The sequence below is a fragment of the Crinia signifera genome, chromosome 4 (genome assembly GCF_055691185.1).
Source record: "Crinia signifera chromosome 4, ASM5569118v1, whole genome shotgun sequence".
NCBI lineage: Eukaryota > Metazoa > Chordata > Amphibia > Anura > Myobatrachidae > Crinia > Crinia signifera.
The window spans coordinates 112,323,296-112,338,971 of record NC_139220.1 but is presented as its reverse complement, the minus strand read 5'-3'; the positions used below and the strand labels follow the sequence as shown (position 1 = coordinate 112,338,971).

The 15,676-nt window shown below is 41.4% G+C and overlaps 1 protein-coding gene across 1 annotated transcript in view; it reads left to right on the top strand.

Moving 5' to 3' along the window:
• LOC146074310 (tyrosine 3-monooxygenase-like) overlaps nt 1-15,676 on the top strand; it is a 46,502-nt gene that overhangs the window by 4,525 nt on the left and 26,301 nt on the right. The window contains exons 3-7 of the mRNA XM_083182253.1: nt 1-116; nt 3,173-3,261; nt 9,882-9,949; nt 14,624-14,674; nt 15,048-15,193. The exon at nt 1-116 is cut by the window's left edge and continues 59 nt beyond it. Coding sequence (XP_083038379.1) covers nt 1-116; nt 3,173-3,261; nt 9,882-9,949; nt 14,624-14,674; nt 15,048-15,193 — 470 coding nt within the window. The remainder of the gene's footprint in view (nt 117-3,172; nt 3,262-9,881; nt 9,950-14,623; nt 14,675-15,047; nt 15,194-15,676) is intronic.

Genomic DNA, 15,676 nt, shown 5'->3' with positions numbered 1-15,676 from the left:
AGGAGAAGATCTGGAGTGCTTCGTGAAATGTGCCATTCACAACTCTTCCATCAACATACTGATAACCTCCTTAAAGAGAGTGGCAGGTGAAGTAAAAGTAGCCAGGAATAAAACACGTAAGTAATTCCTTTCTGAAGTTTAGAATAGCAACTTCATAAGTACTGCATTTGGGAATGGGGCGATATAATAATAATAATAATTATTATTATTATTACTACTGACTTTCCCTACTATAAAATAACACTTTGTGGGAGAAGATAAATTAGCAGTGATTATTCCTTAATAACTGTTGCCCCCAACAAAATGTACAAATTGCGTAAAGCTCTGAAGTCTCATTTTAATGTTAATTTGAGCATTTAAACTGTCCTTTTAGAAATGAGAGTTGACAATTGAAATCCACAGGTAGACCCTATTGGTAATAAATTAGAAAAGTGCTTCAAAGCTCCCAATCCAAATAAAAACAATGGACCTTATTCTGGTTGATTCAGTTGCATGCACGTTTGCACGCACCTGAGTAAATGGTAGCCTCATGCACGCAGTCATGCAAAGTGACGCCCATACCACATGCGAACATGAGTGTTCGCAATGGTAGCCAATGGGGAGTGGACTCAAACTATCCACACACTTGTGTGCTCCTACACACATTGCCATGTCCGCAAGATCATGCACTGTGCATACATGTGAACATCCTCTGTGGGCAACAATCGCACGCACCCAAACTTGTCAGCAGTACCACCACAGAATAGTGCCGGCGCCAGGCCGAATAGGGCGATCATGGCACTTCCGCCCGGCCAAGGAGCGTCATCGCCCCGGCCAGGCGACTTCAGTTCCGACCCACAGCGTTCCCCTGCAGCCACCCGGTGGTTGCCATAGCTAGAGGCAACATTGGGCGTGCTGCCCAATGTCAACCTGAGCCATTAGGTTCTCTGGTTCTCCTGGCGGCGGCTTATTGGCCTGTGCATCCTTTTTAAGGGATACAGCCTAATGCAGCCCCGCCGGTGATACTGCCTTGATTAGGCAATTACTTGGCCTCTGCAGCTCTCTGTCAGGTTCCAGCCAGCGTCTGTTTCAGGCCTTCCAGTTCCTGTCCTTCCCAGCCTGCTTATCTCCACCTGCAGCTGCTGGAAGTTTGCTGACCCTCCTGTCCCAGTGTAAGGTCATGTACGTGCTCTATTGGAGCCTGGTTTTCCTTATCTTTATTCTCATTATCTGGCGATTAGCCCTTTATCTTTGTTATTCTCATTTCCTTGGCATTTTCTCTGTTCTGGTCCTCCCCGGCGTGGCAAGACACTTAGAACTATATTGCGCTCATCGTTTTGGGGTATCCCTGTTTACTTTATTTCTGTTTTATATTCCTAGCATAGTTATTGATGGAGGTTCCTCGGTTCTGTTGTTATTTGTGTCTGCAACTAGGTCGCCTTCCCTGTCCTTGGCCTGCTGCCATTAGGTAGGTTGTCTTTCCCAGGTAGACCCTGTAGTTAGATCTCCTTTTGATCCCTGTCCTCTGACGATCGCTGATTCCTTGTCATCTCCTAAGACCTGGTTGCACCGGAGTTGGGGCAGACCTAATTTGCCCCTCCAAACATGGGGATTATAGGTGAAGCCTTAGTTCCTGCAGGTATCAGCCATCAGCCAGAGGTGGTGCAGGGTACCCCGTGGCCATTCTAAACAGTTCACGCCCAAAACCAAACACATTATCCATGTTTGTTACAAAACCATTCTCAATTCATTAGTTAATAACATGATGTGACTCATGTCATTGTGTTTATTGGAACTAATTTACTAATTTATTACATGGATGATTAATGTGTTTTTGATGTATTACTTCCAAAACTCAATTTAAATATATGTCCTACAAATGTGTTGGATATGACTGTGAAAAACTCATAATTGCGTGTTTTATATGAAATGTGTCTATATTAGAAAATAAGTATGGTTTTAGCAAATGAAACATATATGTGGGTTGTGAAAGTGTATAGGTTTAAGGTATTTTGCACAATGATTGCACAATGACTGTCAGTCATTCGAGTGATTTAGTAGCCATGTTTCCAAATGAAAGTGTCCACATGCACACAGCAACAGTTTGTAAAGCTAATGATATTAAGGTGTCACATATATGCACACATATATACATACCCTCCAACATGACCCATTCCATTAGGTACATAATGCTCTGTTCCTGGACTTCCCTGCTAGTGGCAGTTACAGAGGTGAGGCTCCAGCACAGTCCAATATTCAAAGAGGGGGGGTCACATCAACTGCCAGTAAATCCAGGACAGTGATGTTTGGGGTGGGGTGGATGTTTTTGAATATTGGACTGTGCTGTAGGCTCACATCTGTAACTGGCACTGGCAGGGAAGTCCAGGAACTGAGCATTTTGTACCTAATGGAATGGGCCATGTTGGAGGGTATGTATATATATATATATATATATATATATATATATATATATATTAAGCATGAAATGGATAAATGTTTAAGCTGCAATAGTGTGCTTACTGTGTGCCTGCAATGAGAAGATTTTGTTAGTTAATTGTTTAATGAGAATAACTTGTATGGTGCATGGGTGAGTATTGTGTGCAGGTGCAGGTATTTTAGCTATTGTGCATGCTGATTGTTGCGAACGTTGGTCCACTAAGGTGCAGCCCTGCGAGACCTTAGAGTCACTTTTTCTTGTGAACGTTTCTCAGCCCGAGCACTGCAAGTGCACATGCAATGTTGCGAAGCCACCACCCAGCACTTGTGGTCAACTTCCCTTGTATACGCCAAGGTTTCTGCCCATTTTTGCCCTTTTGCAAGGCCGCACCCAAAGAAGCACCCACATCACGCCTTCATTTTAAGGCTTGTCCGCAAGCGTATTTCTGTGCGCAAGGGTTGCGAGCCTACACGTACTATGAGACCTGCACATGCGTATTGCGGCAGTTGCACATACGTAATGAGCTAAATTCCTCATTGCTTGCAAATTCGCAGAATAACCTCCTACGTGTCTGTCCCTACTGGGAATGTCTGGATCACCTTCAGAATGAAGGGTGTAGTGCCAAATGCTTCATAGAGTCCAGATCAAAGCAGTTGTTCTTCCAGGCCAAGGTTATGATCATTGGATAACTAGAGGCAGAATATTGAACAAATGTGATGTATCCCATAAATAGATTTTATTATGTTCCCCAAACAGTGCCTTCATTTCCAAGAAGAGTTCAGGACTTGGACATGTGCCAAAACCTAATTGTTAAATTTGAACCAAACTTTGATCAAGATCATCCTGTAAGTATGGAAATAATATCATGACATGGACACAACACTAAAACAATACTTGTGTTAAAATATATTTCATGTAGAGGTCATACTTCTAATTTAAATTACCAAAATATTTAACAAGTATTTGTCCATTTGGAGTATTGGACTTTTAATGTTTTGTTAATATATAGTGATTTACTGTGTGTTATTATTAATATTCATTCATTATATGCATAACTTTACAGCTTGGAACAGATACTGTACAATTACAGGAAAACAGCAGTAAGAGACAGGACGTTATATGCATCTATTGCATATGATATGGGTCCATCTAGGTTGCAATGGGAAAAGTGATTTGGACAGGTTATACATATCTAAAAGAACATATACCTGTATATGTTTTATGTGAATTGTGTGTGTGTGTGTGTGTGTGTGTGTGTGTGTGTGTGTGTGTGTGTGTGTGTGTGTGTGTGTGTGTGTGTGGTGGGCACTGGGCAGGGGAGGTTGTAATCAGATAGCATAGCCTAGGGACTTTAAGAACATAATGAGCTTGACTAAAAAAAAAAAATCTGGTTGAACTCTGAAAGGCTTAGAGGCAAGGGTAAAGGTTTGCTGCAAGAGGGGTGACACTCCCTTATTTGGGAGTGTAAATGCGAGAGCCATATCTTATGAAGAATGGTTGGATATTGAGGTCAGAGATATTTTCAAGCAAGAAAGATATTTACAGTATGTTGGTGCAGTTTTGAGTATAGCATTGTAATGTATTTGAAATATGATTCAGTTTAGTACAGGGAACCAATATAAGGAATGACATACTGATTCTTTTGTCGATACCACTTCTTTTGAAAAATTAATAAGCTCTTAGAGATTTCAGTATCATATCTAGGGCTGCCGAGAGGGTGGGGGCGGGTACTAAATGCCTGGGCCCGGGCTTGCTGGAGGGGCCTGGCGGGGGGCCCTGGTCTGACTGCACCCCTCACTTCACAGTAGCAGCAGCATCTGCATCTCACTGACCGCGTGAGAGCTCATGCTGAGCCATGCTGCAGGTGTGTGCTGCTGCTGCTGAGGGGGGGGGGGGGGATATTAACACTCCCCCGGACTTCTTTAGAGAGTTTTTTTTTTCACTCTTTTCTCCCGCAATTAGGCCATGCCACCACAATTTGAATTGGCGTACCTCTCCGCGGCCCTGATATCATATCGAATGGTATAATTGTCCTGCACAGCCAGACAGTACAGTAAAGAGGGTATCCAGTTGGCTGACAAACAGTGTCTAGGTCAACAGTAAATAGGTTGACAGGTCCACATACATATAGTCAACATGTTTCAACGGGTGACACAATCAAAACTATAATGTGGCTATGGCCCACATGAATTACTTTTAATCATTTTTTAAACTGTTTTTTACTTATTATCAACGTGGATAATTATTAGGAAAGTGTGGACATTGACACCAAAAACCCTGTGAAAATTCCCATGTCAACCTTTTCATGCGTAGACCTTGTGCATGTTGGCATTTTGAGGTTGACTTAGACATTATCGACCTAATATACCACACCCAGTAAACATAGCATACATAAAATACTGTAGGAACATAACAGACAAACAATATAAATGTATAACATGAGAGCACAGGGTAAGGAGGCCATGGCTCATAGTATGCAGTACACTAGTATACAGCATAAGCACTCTATATACAGATTGAATTCAGATGCTAGCCGCTCTTAATATTGGCACAGATAAGGATTTGGGGATATATTATATGGATAATACTTCCCTTAGTACCAGGGTTTCTTCCTATGATGGTATCCTTTATTTTTCTTTTTATTCTCCCACGAGATTTGTTGATATGTGAAAAAAAGGTACATAAAATAGGTTATATCTTATCTTCGGAATAACACAGGTATTTCTGACAACTCTTTTGGTGAATTTTCAGCATACCAAACTCACTATAATGAGTTGTTATATGCATATATCGGGGTTTCTTTCTACTGGGTTATATTTTAATCCTTGTCTTTGAATTGTATGTATTAATAAAAACCTTTGGAAGAATTTAAGGAGAAAGAAACCTTTATGAGCTTCAAAACAACTGATAACACCGTGAGTACGGGTGCGTGTAACCCAGTAGAAAGAAACCCCGATATATGTATATAACAACTTATTGGGCGGTATTCAATGAGGCTGATTCGCCATGTTTTTATGGCGATTTTGTGCTGTAAGGTGAATTTTTGATTAAAACGGTGAATCACCCTATTCAATGACCAGATGGCGAATACATTTCAAGGTTTTTTTTGCCATGATTCACCGAGTAGCAATCGCTATCTTTTTATGGTGAAGTGGAATGTGAACTTTTAAAATAAAGTGTTTTTTTTACATTTGGTGTAAAAAAAAATCAGGAATTTTAGTCTGAGGAGGGGCATGCTATTTTTATTCATGTGCTGTAAGCACATGAATATATATTTAATTTTTTATTAAATATATTACAATATCTTTTTTTCTTTTTTTTTTTTTTTACACAGACCAGCCAGCAGGGGGCCGGAGCCGAGCCGCTCATTAGATATTCATATATTCACTGCACCCGATCATTACATATGCATGATCGGGTGTAATGAATATACCCGGTCCCCTGCTGGCATCCCCGGGGGGCAGCCTGTGCTGCCTGCACCCGGGGAGCCCACCTCTCCCCCACAAACATTCTGGGGCAGGCAGGGAGACTTCCATCTCCCTGCCTGCCGCCGTCCTCGGGCTCCCTGCGGCACCGCCGCAGGAGTTAAAATTCGTCAGTCAGGGGCAGTGAGCCCCTGACTCGTTGAATACTGGAGCCGGCGAGGCTCCAGAACGCAGCGAGCAGTGGCGAATGTGCAGCGAATCCTAAAAAGGATTCGCTGCACGTCGTCAGTATTCTCATTGAATACTTCCCATTATAGTGAGTTTGGTACGCTGAAAATTCACCAAAAAAGTTGTCAGAAATAACTGTGTTATTACGAAGATAAGATATAACCTATTTTATGTACCTTTTTTTAACATATCAACAAATCTCGTGGGAGAATAAAAAGAAAAATAAAGGATACCATCATAGGAAGAAACCCTGGTACTAAGGGAAGTATTATCCATATAATATATCCCCAAATCCTTATCTGTGCCCATATTAAGAGCGCCTAGCATCTGAATTCAATCTGTATATAGAGTGCTTGTGTTTTATTGGGGGTATTTTAGAGTAAGACCCCAAAGAATTCAGAAGGGCGAACTTTGAAATCCAGCGCTACGCTAACCTTCATTCCAGCCTTTTTCCATTAGTTCAGTATACAGCATAGTATACATTGCGCATAGCATACATACTATAGTTTACAGTATAATGAGGCGGCACAGCTGGAGAGTGGAGACTGCCATAGTTTTTTATGTCTGTGCCCAGTGTCAATTACTTCCTTATGAACCTTAACATTCTAAGCTATTTCATTTGCGATATTGTTGTACAGATTCATTATGCACACATTTTCTGGGCGAGATGAACTAAGCCTTTAAAAATGATCAGCGGAGAGTGATAAACCTTCGACCAATCAGCTCCTACTTAACACAGCTTGTGACATAACCATAACAGTTAGGAGCTAATTGGCTGGTTGTTTATAATTTTCCATGTTATCACTTTTCAAGCTTAGTACATCTGCCCTCTGTGTGAGCATGCTAGCCATTTGCAGAAAACAGTTTTTCATATTTTTTCCCTTTCAGTATTGGTTCCCTAGATGCTCCCAGGCACTTCAACAGTTTTCATATGCAATAAAAGGCAGCAAGTATCCCCCTTCCCCCCCCCCCCCCTATATTCCCTGTAAATCACCACATACTGTACGCCAAAATAATATTCAATCAAGCTGCAGGGCATTTGACGGGTATACATACACTTAAACCTAATAAGACACTGCTCATCACAACCAGATATGTAGGGAAGCCACAATGCTTAGACCTTTGGCTCACATATAATTACTGTGCGAATCAAGTATTATATAATTTTCCCAGACAGATCATTTACATAGAAATTAGGATGTTTTACATCCACTGCTGTCAGATCTGGAACCAAGAAAATGTCATCTAGTGAAGCACTGAGAGATTATTTCCCTGGGTGGGGATGTGCTAAGTAACTAACACCATATGGCAGGAAGCAGAGCCTGTTCCCATGTATGCACGGACCCTTCTATCCAGGCAGGAGGGGGCATGGGGGAGTTACAGCAGTGATGGAACATGCTTTCACCACTACAACATCACCAATGATGATTACATTTCATGCCTTGAGTCGACTTCAGACTTTTGCCTTAGTTAATTAAAATAAATAATAGTATCGCTTTGTGTGAGCAATATTTACAAATATGTTATTATTATCGCACATTCAACAGAATTAAAGGGACACTTTACCCTACAATAATACAATTACCTAACCTCTGAAACCTGATATTATCTTCTCTCATCCATGATCAACATAACTTAAGTAATCATATAAAAAGTTCATTGAAAATAAATAAATGTTTTCTATTTCTAGAAGTAGAAATATCACATACACACACTCCAACGTTTAGCAGGTACAGTGCTGTTTTTAATGGTCTGTACCAGTAAGCAGGGGCTTTGTACCGGGAAAGTGTGTCTCTGGATCTCTATAGATATCTATAGAAGCACTGCAGGAACACATCCCCTGTCCCATGGCCACACCCCTTTCCTTATCCTTTCTGGTTTTTAGGTCAGAGATGTTGAAGGCTATGCACGTATCAGGTGAGTATTTATAATAATGGGTGCAGTGTGTGCAATGCAAATGGGCCTCTGAGTCATATGGGGGCCAACACACTGCACACATCTTTTTTAATACTTGCCCTCTGGAGTCGAGCGCTGTGGAAATCTATGGAAAATGGCTGCCGCATTTTGGGGAGATCTGCACATGTGCCAGTGGCTTATCTATAATGGGTGCAGTGTGTGCTGTGCAGTAGTCCCTGGGAGGCCCACACCACACACATTGCACAGCGGTGCAGCCGGGACACATAGGTTTTGTGTGCACGGCTGCCATCAGGAATTTTGGGGCCCGGGCTCATTTCCAGCCTGGGCCCCCCCTCCTCACTTGACTTCCCGTAACCCGGCTCCTGCTCCCCCATCTCCTCTTCCGCTGAGCTGCAGCCCGGAGGTCCTGGAGTGCAGGCTTCTTCAACTCAGGATGCCAGCGGCCAATTAAAATGCAGCACCAGCTAGTGAGACGATCAGAGCTTGCATACCGGCAGCCTCTCTCATTAGCTGCCGGTACACGAGCTCTGATTGGCTCAAAAGCCGGTGCAGCATTTTAATTGGCCATGGCATCCTGGGTCGAATAAGCCTGCTTTGTTCAGAGCACTGAGCACAGCCCAGCAGAAGCAGTTGGGGGGGGGGGGGGGGGGGGCGGTTGCAGTAGGAAACTCAAGCTCTACCACCTCGGATGGGAGGCTATTCCACCTATCCACTTCCCTTTCTGTGAAGTAATTTTTCCTCATATTTCCCCTGAATCTTCCTCCCTCTAGTTTCAGTGCATGTCCTCGTGTTCTGTTGCTCCTCTTCCTGTGAAGAATGTCTCCCACCTGTACCTTGTTAAATCCCTTCATATATTTGAAAGTTTCTATCAAGTTTCTATATTTCCCTTTTCTGAGTGGGTGTTCACGCGCTGCCTGGCATGCGCATGCGCAGTCTAATCCTGAAATCCTGGGATTCGATACTCCAGTCCAGGGATTGAAATCCCAGCAGTTTTAGGGGCAAATCCCAAGATCCCATCTGATCCTAATCCCGGGATTGGCCACCCTACTCATGCACCTGGAATTTCCTACCCCTTCATACGTAATTTATTTTCAAAATCCAGACATCCATCAGACAGGCTAGGTCTGACATTCATACAGGTGAAAACAGCCAATATAAATAAAAAAAACAGTAGTTACACAGAAAGGATGCTCCAATTTACCCAAAATACTAAAGCTTTAGGGCAGTGGTTCCCAAACTGTGGGCTTAGGCATTTCTGGAAGCTTTAGTAAATACACCCCATAGTTTCTGAATTAGTGTTCCATGTATTATTTATCCTGTAACCTAGATAGGTAGTTTGGGAATTTAAAGTGACCCTTCAAAAAAATGGAAAAAAACATGCCCACACCAACATGATATCCTTTACTGACCCACGTCAACTGGGTCACCCCACACCCAACCTGAATCAGCTGGGTTCTTTTGAGTGACTTCTATTGCCAATCTGCCCCTGCCATCTGGATAGGATGAACAATAAATGTATCCTTTTCTCTAATTTGAAGAATCCAGTACTGCATGTCCCTTTAGCATTCCATAGGAACCTAGACTCTTATGCGTTATCTTGTCTAGGTATTGCCTGTTATGCTTAATATACCCCAGGATGGCTACCTTGCTTGGTATTTTTATGGGTAGGAAAAAGAATTCTAAAAATGTATGACCCCAAATGACTGCCAGATTGTAGTCATAGTTTTCTACATATGAAATCCTATGTTTTATGTTCATGGATTCTGTATTTTCTGTATTATATTACTTGCACGATTTCTGTAAGCACCTTTTGAGCAATACAGAAATGTTTATATTAAAATACTTGTTATGTATGCAGGTATTTTACCCTTCTTTTTGTGTTCTTTATACAACAGGGATACGGGGACCAGGAGTACAAGAAACGAAGAGCATATTTTGCAGAGCTGGCTTTTATGTATAGAGAGTAAGTTGTTAAAAATGGATTTGACAATGTTGAACAGTGGTTCTCAAACTATTTTGCTCTGGGACCCCATCAGACAATGAAAAAGTATCAGAAACCCATAAGGTTAGTGCAGAATGACCGCCATACACGTGTGGTCATCAGACCAAACATGCACAGCAGCAAGGGAGGCAGTGGATGAAAGGAGGAGGCAGTGGATGGCAGGAATCCTGTTTTAGGACTCCTCAGATCAGTGGCGTAAGTTTGTCCCAGTTATTCAGAGGCAAGATACCGTAGTTCAATCAGTAAGGTGTCTCCAATAAGACAGGTCATGAGTTCTAATACAGGGTGTGATACTTTAAATGTATATTAATAATGTTAGGAGGGGAGTAAGCCACAGAAGCAATATCAATGGCTTTCAATTAACTGATTCAAACTCAAAGGGTAGGAGAGATGCCCCCTTGGGAACAGGAGCCCAGTGGCAGATTACTCCATTGCCTCCCAGAGTTACACCTTTGCCTCAGACTTTTAAGCCAGTGATGCAAAGAATCTGAAGTAACAGATAATTCAACTGCTTTTTCATACTCACTGACTGGAAGATCAGAGAAGTCATCAGCTGGATGGTCGGCGACATGGAGCAGCGACTCCATGCTGAGATGGTCGTGACCAGTGTTCCCTCTAAGCTGTCCGCGTGTGCGCTCGCACACAACACGACGAGCGTGCGCACAGACATTACAACAGAGCGCACAAAGCAGCAGTGGTCCCTTTTTGCAGTTGTGGACTCAATTAATGTGTGTTTCACCCAGTAACTACATTCTGTGCTGTGATTTGAATGTTTAAATGTTTAATATAATTTTGAAGTAAAGTTAACGCACAAAAATTAAAATTTCCTTCCAAAGTTGCACAGCCAAAATCTTTTGCCGCACACAGCCTTTGTCAAATTAGAGGGAACATTGGTCGTGACCCACTTTGGCGGTCAGAAATCAACAGTTTGAGAACCACTGGACTAAAAACCTATTTAAAAAACAAATCACGCTTACATGTTAATGAAAATGAGACAGCTAGATAACTCCTCATGTAAGTCATGACACGTAACACCTGGAAATCTTGACATTACAGCATTTACGCAGCCAATTACTCCACAGAGAGGTTACATAAAGCTCTCTATCTAGCATGAAAACGCCATAATACAGATCACTGCAGTAACATTTCTGTTTAGTTTGTTAATAATGCTTTTTAACTGATTTTGAAATGAAACATTGTAGAGGAACATACAATATTTGACACGACACAGCACATTCTTCATTAATCTTGGCTTTCCATATTTAAATACAGGTTGAGTATCCCGTATCCAAAATGCTCGGGACCAGGAGAATTTTGGATAACGGATTATTCCGTATTTCGGAATATTTTAATATTTCAATGATGTATTTTGAAGTATCTTGCATTTATGCTGTATAAACACATAATATACACACAAATATATTTTATTACCACATAAAATACACACAAACATATTTTAATTGTTCAAAAAACAAGGTTTCAAAACGTGAAACAAAATGTGTGTACTATCTCAGCACTGAATTTGAATGCCAAGCAATCATTGTCTTGCACATATATAGTGCCAGTTACATATCATGTCCCCAGTGATGCTGTTACATATGTCCCCAGTGAGTTTTTAGCAAAAAAAAATTTTTTTTTTCACTTTCTGGAATGTCCGTATTTCGGAATAATTCGGATAACGGATATTCGGATACGGGATACTCGACCTGTAGTATTATTATAAATAATCTTGAAGTATTATTGAACACTTGTGGCACCTATGTATTAATACAGGTTGAGTATCCCTTATCCAAAATGCTCGGGACCAGGAGAATTTTGGATAACGGATTATTCCGTATTTTGGAATATTTTAATATTTAAATTATGTATTTTGAAGTATCTTGCATGTATGCTGTATAAACACATAAAATACACACAAATATATTTTATTACCACATAAAATACACACAAATATATTTTATTTATTCAAAAAACAAGGTTTCAAAACATGAAACAAAATTTGTGTACTATCTCAGATATTGAATTTGAATGCCAAGCAATCATTTTCTTGCACATATATAGTGCCAGTTACATATCATGTCACCAGTAGTGCTGTTACAAATGTCCCCAGTGAGTTTTTAGCAAAAAATAAATAAAAAAATTTCACTTTCTGGAATGTATGGTTTTCGGAATAATTCGGATAACGGATACTCGGATACGGGATACTCAACCTGTAATAATAATAATAATAATAATAATAATAATAATAATATCAAGTGTAATGCCAATGTTACTAAATATGTTGTTTTAACTCCAGTGATGCCTGCCTCAGCCCATCAGGGCATGAGGGAGCCTTGCTAGGGCCCAGGTACTTTTGAGATGACATAGCCTACCTGTGAGAGGTGTGGCCATGTACTCTTATAGTAATATACAGAAATATATAGCACTGTAAGCACCTCCTTGACCACACTGCAGACCAGCTGTGTTGGGTTGAGAAGAGCTGTTGAAGCTGGGCCCCTGCATCAGACCTCAGCTTGTGTAATTAGTACCCCCTCCTCTCTCGACACTACTGGAGCCCATCAGCCTAGTGATAATAGACTGTGTCTCTCCTCCGGACTCGCCCAACTGGCAGCCATCACAGACAAAGCGGACCCTACTGTGGTGAATAGGTGACACCTGCAGCAGTCAAAATTGATAGCTACTGACTGTTCATACATTGCCCAGAATATTGGCAATCCTAAATGAGGGAGAAGAAGTATAAACGCACATAATGGCCCTCATTCTGGTTGGCTCACAAAGCAATGCATGCATCCGAACACCCGCTCCCTGCTATTTGCCGATTTTTCCTGCAGGCCTGCGAATGGATGTTTTGCATAAACAACCATTTTAAGCCTTGCATGGGTGCCCAAAATCATGCGATGGTTCCGAAAATCGAGTCCCCCTCCTGGCCCCATGGAAAGGTGGGCAACCCTCATAGATACTGGTGCACCCCCACCCCCATCTCCCCTACGGCAGCGTTAATTTACAGCAATTCATTGCTTTCGGCAGGAGGGGAGGGGCGGGGCTAAGGATACAAATCACGTCATTTAGCTCCGTCCCTTCCTCGAACACCCATGAATTGTGGGATTTTCTGTACTGGGGGCGGGGCTTGATGATGTCTACACCAGGCCCTGCTCCTGAAGTGCTGCTGACAGTCTCCTCTCTGAGCTTCTCCCAAAGAGGAGACTTTAAAAATAAGCAACCCTGGTGTAAAGTCAGAAATAAGTTTGGCTTATGCTAGTAGGGCATGTAAAGTCTGTAAGAGAAAAGTTACTTAACTTACAGTGCCAAGTATTGCAGAACATAGGATACTAGCTATATAAATAATCATTACTGCATATGCAGGCACTGGGATGAAGCTATGTTCTCTGTCACCCTGGACAGAAGAGACTTCCAAGAAATGGGCTAGGCACCAGAGCTTTAAATCAATCATATATCGGTGTAATATTAGTGTTTCATTCCTGATTAGCTCTTCTTTTAGCTGTGTGTAACCAATATTACATTTATATGCTCCGTATACTTATAGCACAATTGAAATTCCTTATGTGAGTTAGAGTCAGATGTTTATGCCGTTCAGTGCACTTAATCGGACACAGGTGGCTTCTGAGTCTGTATAGTATGTCTCATCAGTGTGAGTATGAGTACTGCCTGTTTGCTCAGAATCGTGTGAAAATAATATGCAAAGTGTATTGTCAGTGCGACATTTACCATTGGGACATCTGGTACATGGATGATGGCTAGGCTTAAATGATGCTACTGCACTTTGTACATAGTTACAATAATATTTATATCTTTAAATAAGAGCAAAAAATGAACTCATACCAGAAGAACAAATAATATAATAGAAAACAAAAATAACTATTTTAATAGCTATGAAGTAGCTTTCACAGCACGAAGCTTGATTTATTACTGTGCTAGTGTGAGGTTATAGTTGGCCCTGTTTTTAAGGGCAAGTTAACTTTCCCGTATTTTCAAAGCAGTGCAGAGCAGTCAAACAGTAACCACTACCAGCTGTCCGTCCTTACTAGCCTGCCTGTGTAATATCACAATGAGTAATACAATCAGCAACTATCCTTTGCTCCATGCAGTGCAAATTTTTAATTGTGAAATACTCAAGCATTAAGCATTTAATTGCCTATTTATAGAGTGCTCGACAGAGAAAATGTTATGTTTCATTCTGTTTATGCGGAGAGGGAAGTAGGTGTTATTTACTCCACTGTTCTGTGTTTATTGGGACATTCCCACGTCCCACCTGCGGACGGTAGTGTCCCGCGGCGGGGGGGGGGTGTGTGTGTGCGAGTAGAGTATAGACCACACCCCCTTTCATTAGGCCATGCCCCCGACATTTCCAACACGCTTCTGAGTGTCCCTCCTCTGCCTTCATAGAAGTACAGTGCTGTGGAGAGAAGCCTATAGGCTTCTATGGTGTAACGCCACCTACAGCTGACGTTACCCTTCACAATGCTAACCACTATGCCACTCTGCACCTGGGTATAGCTCATGTATATGCCTCAGAAAAGTTTATGGGAAATATTGGTCATGCTACCTAAACCTGTGGTAAGGAGTGAACTATGAAATGACTGGAAGATTCATATTATGTTAATCTCTTTGTTGTAGGGGAGAGGCTTTGCCAAGAGTTGAATACACAGCTGAAGAAACTGCCACTTGGTAAATGTTTGAGAAAGCAATATTCAAATTTGTGCCATAGCAGCCCACTTTCCACATTAGTTGGTTTTATTGTATCTACCAGGGCCAAAATCCACTTGGTGTATTTCACAATTTAGCTTTTGTGGTCAAATATAAAGGAAATTTCTCTGTATTTCGTATTCTGGTGAAACTGCATGTTGTACATTGACTGTAAATGGTCTAAAGCAGGCATGTCCAACGTTGGACATGCCTGGTCTAAAGTGATGAAGAAACAGAATGCAATGCATTGTATATATACTGTGATGTCCATTCCCCCTGTGTTTAAGGATATTTTTTATTTAAAATGTAACTTGTGCCAGTGGTAAAATATTAAACATGAATATTACACTTGTAGGAGTCAAGTCTACAAATCTCTCAGCAGCCTCTATCCAAATTATGCTTGCAAGCAATACTTAGAAGCTTTTCAACAGCTGGAAAAACACTGTGGATTTACAGAAAATGCCATACCTCAGCTTCAGGACGTGTCCAATTTTTTAAAAGGTAGGTTGGATTCACCTAAACCAAGCACTTCAGATATGAATTGGGTGGCCAAAGTGACATTTTCTGTTGGAACAGTGTGATCTACTATGAATAAGCCATCATTAATAGACTGTAAGAGAAAGTAGCTTCCTCCCTTTCATAGTCATCTGGGGAAGAAAATTTGTTTTGATATCTCTATAATGCCTCTTATTGGGGGGGGGGGGGGGGGCACATTTGACTTGCACTTGTCTTGTGTGTCATTGAATCAGAGAAAAACACATTCCATTTCATTATACCCATAAAACTTTTTCAACTAGAACTATGTGGGCCCATAGCATTACTTGGTGGGCACCAACATTAACATTTATTATGAACAATTAAAACAAAACAATGGGCATACCGTGTCTGGCCTTCTGATCAAGGCTAATTGGATCGCTGTACAACAAAGGAGTATGTCTGAGGAGGTCCCGTGTCTCTACAAAGTCCACTCTCAGAAGCCTCCAA